The sequence below is a fragment of the Chelonoidis abingdonii genome, chromosome 11 (genome assembly GCF_003597395.2).
Source record: "Chelonoidis abingdonii isolate Lonesome George chromosome 11, CheloAbing_2.0, whole genome shotgun sequence".
Classification (NCBI taxonomy): domain Eukaryota; kingdom Metazoa; phylum Chordata; order Testudines; family Testudinidae; genus Chelonoidis; species Chelonoidis abingdonii.
In genome coordinates, this window is record NC_133779.1 from 1985520 (window position 1) to 1994205 (window position 8686).

Genomic DNA, 8686 nt, shown 5'->3' on the forward strand with positions numbered 1-8686 from the left:
CAATCAAGTCAGCGCTACAGGGTAATCCATGCTCAGTCCCCTTAGCACCTGCACCGTAGTGATTTGACAGACCAGATGTACCAAGGGATGGAAGGTTCCCTCCACGCCCCAGCTGAAAGGGAGCAAGTGGGAGCAGTGAGGCTGGAAATGCACAAGACACAGGTCAGAGCTGAAGCAGAAATCTTGGGCCTGAATGGATGCTACCTTGCAGTTATTTACCCTACCACAAAGTGAATGAAAAGCACTTACAGCAGAATGCAAGTATTTGACATCCACTTTGCCAAGGAACTGGATTGTGCTTGGCTTGCCACTTCCAGGCAGCGGACACCAGGTCCAGACTCCTGGGTTCTCTCTCTCGCTCTGCCACTGACACCCATCTCTCTGTACCCCTCTTTAAAACCAGGGACTGTAATACAGATCTGCCTCCCAGGCACACCGCCAGGCATAAACTCATTAGCATTTGTAAGAGAAGAGATACTTGAAAAAGATAAATAAAGCTATGGATGTTCCAACTTTTTACTGGCACAGTGTTTTACCCTTGATAGGTTTCCTATTCAGCTTATGATGCTTTCAGATACAGACCCACCCACCACGGTAATTTTGCGGTTGAGTATTCCAAGACATTAAGCAAGTGGGCACTGAATGGCAGCAGCAATCCAAAACTGCGTGTGGGAGTAAAGTGCTTTTTTAATGGCGCCTTATGAAGTCAGATGCTAAGACACCAAAGCAAATCCTACGGAGGACAGAACGCCTACGCAAAAAGTAGGTCAGTGCTAAAAAAACCACCAACTCAACCCACAAAAAGCCTTTCCCTCCGTGCTTATCGCAAGAGGCACGCTGCTCTTTTCTGAAGGGCAGTATGTGTTAAAGGCAAAGAGACACCGCTCCAATCAGAACAAACCCTCTTGGAAAACAAGTACAAAATATCCAATTGGGTGGCTGAGGGCATTTCAAGGAAGGACAAATGGGAAATTCCAGACACTTCACCAGCAGAAATGAGCTGGAAACATGCAGTGGCCCCGATTCTGATCTTGGCTATACCATTGTCGTACGGCTGAAGTCACTGTCATATACAACGAAAGGCAGAATTTGACTCGGTGAGTTTTGAGTTTAAGTAGGGCCCCGTTGCGTGCCATCAGAGTTCTCCGGGGCAGGAATAGCATGCAGTGAAATTAAGAGCTTGTCAGTACTTGAAATGCAACAGCAGAAGAGCTGTAAAACTTCAGTGTAGACATTACCTATGCTGACAGGAGGGGGTCTCCCATGAGCATAGGTAATCCACCCCCCACCCGATACCCAGAGCAAAAGACAGCCAGGCCTGCATGAAACATGACCGCTGAAATAGTAGAGGTGTTTAAACGTACACTGCAATTCTAAATCACCATCTTCTCCAAGGGCTGTTAAAATGAGGGCTTATCTATCAGCGTTCAATAACCCCTGCACTTACCGGTTAGATGGCACCCTTCAAAGCGAGAAGCCCAAAGCATTTCAGAAACATTAGCTAAGCGGCACAGAGTTACCAGTGAGGAGATAAACAGATAGCTTCGCTGGGCCAAGGGTCATGACAAGTCAGCCCAAGAATGCAGGAGTCCTGAGGCCCTGCCTTCTGTATCCCACTGCATGAAGTAAACACTACGACGACGGGAAAAGGGAGGGTGGGTGGGGGTTCTTTCCTCTGTATCCTGAAGCCAAATTGCAGGATATGGTGTCACATCAACTGGATAGGCTGTCTCTTAGCTGGAGCAGGGTCCCGGGATTCCAGACTCCTGGGTGTTACTTTTGGTTCTGCCACTGGCTTGCTGTGATTTTGGGCCAGTCACTTACAACAGACTAATGCTGCCAGAAGGACTTGGAGATCCTTAAAGGATTTACAGAACTTTGGCTATTGTGTCAGCACAAGGTAAGTTGCTTTGATTTACTGAAGGGCACAACATACACATCTATCCTAGTGCGACAGCAAATACAAGATTAAGGAAGCAAAAAGGTAATTGTTCAACATTTATTTCTTTTTTTTGTTCCCACCACAGGGTGAAGAAACCTTATACTTACAAAGGTCCAAGTCACATTTCACGAGACAGATGGAAATAAGAAAACAAGTTTAAATATCATGCCCATTCTAAATACAAAGGAAAAAAATAAATCAAATAATGAAAAATATAGTGTAGCGTGATCTTTTGCAGATATCTTTTTACAAACTGAAGACCAAAAGCTCCTTATGTTATAACTAAATCTACTTAAGTTTTGTGTATAAAACCAGATATTTCAAAAATGTTTCCCCCTTGTTTTATATTTTTTTTTTTGCAATTCTGAAAAAAAGTTTACAAAAACAAAACAAAAAAAATCCAAGTCTTGTAAATTTCTCAATTTGTTTTTTGCTTGTACATTATGAACAATCTGATTCAACTCTCCTGATCGCCTACATCCTACTAAGATAGGTTATAACATCTTCCCGTGTCCTAGCCACTACAAACAGGAGTAGGAAAAAACAAACAAACCTAGAGTCTACTCTAATACACTGTGTGAGCGGATATCGGCTGCCAATGAGTTAAGCCCGCTCGCCGCGGATACGACGTGCCAGCTGGATGTCTTTTGGCATGATGGTGACTCTTTTGGCGTGGATTGCACACAAGTTGGTGTCTTCAAAGAGACCCACGAGATAAGCCTCACTGGCTTCCTACCAAGGAAAAACCACAACAGAAGTAACAGCTCGATTTGTTTCGCAACAGTCTCTTTAGGAGGCGTCAAAATGCTCCCATCGCACTGAGGGCCAGATTTTTCCTGCTGCTCCGTGCCGTTTATTTGGTCGTTTATTCTGATGTCTAAAGGGGGGGCTGAGTGCTCTTGAAAAACTGGCCCTACATGCTTAGCACCTACCCAGCTGCATATGCCTCAAGGGCTTCCCAATTGTCAGTTGAACCCCATTTGGCAGGTGAGGAAAACAATTCAGAGCCCCCAAATTCGCACCCCACCCATCTATACTAGCGAGCAGCATAGTCTCAAACGTGGCAGCTCTTTCTAGCACTACATGCTCAACACCCCCACGCCAGCGGCTTTGAGACGTGGATGCTTTCCCCTGCCACGAGTGAGTGGATTAAGAGCACAGTCATAAAAAGCAATTACATTTCCGCAGCACCTTTCGTCCCCATGGAACTCTAAGCACTTTAGGGGGCACTTATTGACAGCAGCTGAGCACTGCAGCAGCCATTGATGTTAGTCTCTCTCCTCTGCTTGTACACACACACCACTGGGATGCAGTCGCCTCTCGGGGCGAAAGCAGTAATCTGTGGACATCAACGGGGAATTCGGATTCTGAAGCCAGAGGCTCTGAGCAGCAGAGGTATGTTCTGCAGGTCACTCTCAAGATAAGCACGTGCCTCCACCTTTAGTTTCTACAGATTTGATGACTGCAAAGCAGGTTGGGCTCACTCTTTGGAAGGTACTTCCCATCTGTCTGGGGGCAAGTTAGATAGGTTTCATTCTGTCTGCCCAGCAGGGAAGAGAGACAAAGTCGCCTACCTGCAGGGCTCCGATGGCTGCACTCTGGAACCGCAGATCCGTCTTGAAGTCCTGAGCGATTTCACGGACCAGACGCTGGAACGGGAGTTTGCGAATCAGCAGCTCAGTAGATTTCTGGTACCGCCGGATCTCTCGAAGGGCCACAGTGCCAGGCCTGGAAGAGATTTCAAAGACATAACCTAAAGGGCTCAGAATTTAACCCCCATGCTCCCAGCCACACTCAGACATCAGAGTGCCAAGGACTACAGACAGAACTCCCTTCTCCTCTGTAAGTGTCTCAGGCGTACCCAAAAGGAGTCTGTCTCTCACTCCCTCCCTCCCTCCCCCCCCCCACCCCCCCCGCATAGAAGAAGCTTGCCCTGCCACAGTCTCTGGGGACAAAGAGGACTCCCTGGTTGTTAAGCTGGTCTATTTCACTGGTGTTAATTTCACAAACTTTCCTGTTAAAAAACAAAATGAAGTATTTAAAGGGGATCAACAAAGTTGACAGCCCCTAATATTAGACCACAGGTACATCTCTTAGCAGCTCCTTCCAAACAAGGACTGGAACAATGAGAAATCTCAACCTTTGTGCAGGTGCCATATCAAACATGGGTTGCTGAGCTCGCTACAAGCACCTTTGTATGCATGTGTTTGTCCCTTCTGTTTTAGTAAGCCAGCCGAGAGGATAATATTTTACAAAACTATTCACCACAAATAATTATTTATTATTTGTAATTACAGTAGCCACTCAGAACCCTGATCTCAGTCAAGACCTCTTTGGGTTCAGACCCATACGTACCCATCATGAGAGACTGTCCCTGCTCTGAAGAGCTTACATGCTAAGCAGACGAGCCTGGCAAAGGATGGGGGGAAACCAAGGCACAGAGAAGGGAAGCAACTTCCCCAGCGTCACACCAGCAGGTCAGTGGCATAACTGGCAGAAAGAACTCCAGCTCAGGAGTCTGAATCCTTAACTACTAGCCCATGCTCCCTCACACATTGTACATAACAATTAAGGCTATGATATATATCACGTGGTTTTTTTTCTTACAATGGCAAACTGCAGAACTCCCCTTTACGTCTCTCAAGCACACCAGAAGAGAAAGCGTGACTCCAAGTACCTGTAACGATGAGGTTTCTTCACTCCCCCAGTGGAGGGTGCACTTTTCCTGGCTGCTTTGGTGGCCAGTTGCTTCCGGGGGGCTTTCCCACCAGTGGATTTACGAGCGGTCTGCTTGGTACGGGCCATTCTGGATGGTCTTCAGTGCGGAAGAAATCTGCTAAAAAGTAAAAAAGAGGGGAAGGGGAAAAAATCAGTTTAACCTTTTCAAGAACAGCTTGACCTGGGGTCGCGTCCCATCACTCCCTGTGTGACCTACAAGTCACTAAGCCAATGTGGTTCCCTACATAAAATGGAGCTAGTCACATGGCCCTGTCTTCCCAGGGTGTTGGGAGGAGGAATATATTGATGACTGAGATGCTCAGATGCTATGGTAACCCTAGAGGTCGCCATATAAATGTTTAGGAACATTACTGGCACTATACTGGGGGGGGGGGGGGGGGGAGGGGAAATAGTACCAGAAAATCCCTGAAAAGCTTTTGCTAATTCCACAATTGCTCACTCCAAATTACTTCGTTTATAACTAGAGTGTCACAGACGAACCTGTGTTTTGTTTCTGTTGTAATACAAAATGATCATTTCAGTCAGTAACCTGATTTGCCCAGCATGGAAGAGGAGGAGAAGTGTCTTCCCAGCTCTGGAGGAGGATGGGGTCTAATGGTTAGAACTAGGAGCCAGGACTCCTGGGTTCTATTCCCAGCATGGGAAGGCAGCAGGATCCAGTGATTACATTAGGAAGTGGGTCTGGGAGCCAGGACTGCTCCTGGGTTCTAGTCCCAGGTCTGGCAAAGGACTAGGGGCTAGTGGATTAAGGCGGGAGGGATTTACAGTCAGGATTCCTGGGTTCTTTTCCTCTCCTCCCTCTGCAGTTGCCAGTTTTTGCACAGACCCACAGGTGACATTTTCCAACAGCAAGAAAAAGTCACTGATTTCCCCCGAGGTTTCCCACCGATCAGTGGCACCAGTTGCAGGGAGGAAGGAACCTGCTGCCCCAATCTCTCAGAAACAGACAGGGAGACATGTCGGGCTGGAGAAGTGAAGGCAGCGGAGGGAGCCAGCTGGGAATGGCCTGAGTGAGTCTGGAAAAGGGATCGTTGTGGGGAGGAGAGCGTGGAGGGTCATCCTGCCTGGCAGCGAACGTGCAGTGTGGGGGAAAGGTTACAAAAAGCAAGGAAGGGCCATCAGCCGTTCATGGAGCAGAGGCTGCTTTGGGACCGAAATGAGCGATATCCCTGCACAGGAGAGATCTGGCCTCAGAGCCACGTGAGACCCCACCGAGGTGCCAGTTCTACACCAGCGCCATCACGATGGGCACCAGGCCGAAGCCACTACCATCGGGGCAACCAGGCGCCATCGCCAAGGACAATAGCAACCCCACACCAAATTGCACCATGGCATCCTAGCTCCATGGCCAAAATGGCAGACCTTATAGAGCCGCCAGAGTCTGCTGTAAAGAGAACCTAGGAGTCCTAGCTCCCAGTCCCCACCCCAGTTCGCCCCCTTTAGCCACATACAGTGTTTACAAAAAAAGACTACATCTTCCAGAAGCCTTTGCGCCAGGTCTGGGCTTGATTGGATAACTAGAGTCAGGTGACCTTCCCCAGGCAAACTCAGGCTTTCTTCCGATTGGCCAGCATCGCCTCCCAACACGTATGTAACCTGACAAGAGAGGGACGTAGAGCCGCGAAGCCTCCTCGGTGATTGACGCAGCTCACGACCAATCGACCTCGGGGCTGCCTCAGGGGCTTCCAGCCAATCAGCGCAGCCACCATGCTCTCGCATTGCCCGACCAATGAGCTGCAGGATACAGACGGAAGGCGGGACTTACGTGGTAGAAGGGACTCCTCAGACGATCTCGGTTTCTACTCACCCCCTTTTTTTTCCAACGAGGGGGAAGCCCGGGTACGGGGGTGTCTCGCGCCTCCTTGTTACCTGTGTGTGTGGCTCGCGCCCCTCACTGCAGCGACCGTTGGAGCCGTTGGGAGTCCCGCACCGGCGCTCGCGCTGCTCTCACTCCGTTCCCGCCTTTCCCGCCAGCCCCAGCAGAAAATGGCGGGTTCCCCGGCTGGGCTATTTAACCATCATGCAATGGGGCAGAGGGGAGGGGAGGGGAGGGGAGGTCAGCTGAGGTGAACCAGGCTGTGTGGGCGCCATGTTGTGAGCGCCACCCAGGCTGGCCCTGCTCCCACCCCAGTCACAGGGCTGGCAATGAGGAGCCTTTCTTTAACCACAGACCCTACTGCATTTTATGCCCCTTGCATGAGTTACGTTAAGACCTCCCTCGAGTCAGGCTAAACCCTTGGCATGTGTTGTGCCAAACTTGCCGATGTGTAACATGTAAAATCTCTGGCACAAAGTCACGCCAAGTGCCCCCGCCACGTGGGTCACACCAAACTGTGCCTACGTGTAACACGCCATGCATTATGCCAACCTTGCCTACATGTAACACAGTAAACCTCCATTACAAGTCATGCCAAGCGCCCTCCCCAGCATGCTTCTTGCCTACATGTAACATGTGAAACCCCTGGCACATGTCACACCAAGTGCCTCCCCCATGTGTGTCATGCCAACCTTTCCTACATGTAACATGCCAACCCCTCCGCCCCCATATTCACACCAACTTTTCTAATATAAAACATGTCAAGGCCCTTGCAGAAGCTTTGGCAACGCCTTCCAGTGCACATATTATATCAAGCCCTTTGCACTAGCCATATGAACCTCCCCGTATAGGGTGACCATATGTCCCAATTTTATAGGGACAGTCCTGATTTGTGGGTCCTTTTCTTATATAGGCTCCTATTACCCCCCCACCCCGTCCCAATTTTTCACATTTGCTGTCTGGTCATCCTGTGTATGACCCATGCCAAATCATGTCAGCTAGCCAATATGTCACTATAAAACCGTCACATGAGTCACATCTACCCCGTACACGAGCCATGACCAGTGAAGTTGACACCCATGTAACGTCAATAGCCTATCACCAGTCACATCAAGTAGGGCTGGTGCAAATTTTACAGTTATCCCTACATCAAGCCACTGTCAACGTTATGCCAGCCTTCCCTATCACAAGTCACATCAACTGGTGCTGATGCCAAAATCACATCATCTAAGCACCTAGACAGCTAGGTGCTTTAGAGAGGATAATTAACTAGTTACTGCCACCTTATTATCTCAGGTAAGAGACCTCCTGTATATGGTACCCTTGGACATGTTTTTAGATAAGACTCACTTTTCCCATATGCTTGTGTCTCTCTCTTTGAGTCGATGGTTTCATTGACTGCTAGCTGGAGAAGTGTCTGCATTGTGACCGTCCCCTCACTGAGGCTCAGTAACAAGGAGCAAAGGGAGAATGGGCTGTGAAGACTGACTTCTCCTCTAACCCTTAGTACTTGTCCCTCCAGGGCTGTGGTGAGGTTGTTCACCCTGCCACTGCCTGGGCTGTACTGGTTCTGGGGGATAAATACAGCGCTTTAGGCTGCAAGGTTGTCAAGCTGGTACCATTCTTAAGCAATAAGTTAACTATCCAAAAAATACTGCATAGCTGAAGGTCCATAAACTTTGACACCCAGAGAGGCAATTTGTAGGACACAAGAATTGACTTTGGGTCATGGGGAAATCTTCAGTCTTAAGGCCCAATCATGCAGACATGTTTAACTTTGCTGCCATGAGCAGTCCTCTCAACTCCAACTACTAGTTGCTTTAGTGAAGCATGTGCAAAAGGTGTTTGCAAGATGGGAGCCTTAGAAGTATGATCAGAGGAATGCAGGGTTGTAAGGGACCTCAAGAGGTCATATCTAGCCCACCCACCTGCGCTGAAGTAGATTGAATTATACCTAGACCACCCCTGACAGGGATTTGTCCAACCTGTTCTTCAAAACTCTCCAGTGATGGTGACTCCACAACCTCCCTAGGTCACCTGCTCCAGTGCCTAACTATGCTTTGCGTTAGAAAGTTTGCCCTAGTATCCAATGCGACTCTCCCTTGCTACAAATTAAGCCAATTACTTCTTGTCCTGACCTCAGTGGTTATGAAGAACAATGGATCACTTTCAAAAGATGTTCAACTGTA

General features: G+C 48.7%; 1 protein-coding gene across 1 annotated transcript; it reads right to left on the bottom strand.

Moving 5' to 3' along the window:
* Positions 1–1987: 1987 nt before the first annotated feature.
* LOC116833892 (histone H3.3A) lies at positions 1988–6690 on the bottom strand. Its single transcript, XM_032795671.2, has 4 exons — positions 6551–6690; positions 4620–4778; positions 3517–3670; positions 1988–2674 (listed from the first exon to the last, which is right to left on the bottom strand). Exons 2-4 carry the CDS (start codon positions 4745–4747, stop codon positions 2546–2548), a joined length of 411 nt encoding a protein of 136 aa, XP_032651562.1. The 5' UTR covers positions 4748–4778; positions 6551–6690; the 3' UTR covers positions 1988–2545.
* Positions 6691–8686: the final 1996 nt, after the last annotated feature.

What these genes read in the sequence shown, in the direction of transcription:
- LOC116833892 (XM_032795671.2), bottom strand. Translation starts at nt 4,747, where the DNA reads ATGGCCCGTACCAAGCAGACCGCTCGTAAATCCACTGGTGGGAAAGCC. An exon ending in AAGAAACCTCATCGTTACAG is followed by an intron (nt 3,671 to 4,619) that starts GTACTTGGAGTC and finishes AATCTCTTCCAG; the next exon opens with GCCTGGCACTGTGGCCCTTC. An exon ending in CAGCCATCGGAGCCCTGCAG is followed by an intron (nt 2,675 to 3,516) that starts GTAGGCGACTTT and finishes TTTCCTTGGTAG; the next exon opens with GAAGCCAGTGAGGCTTATCT.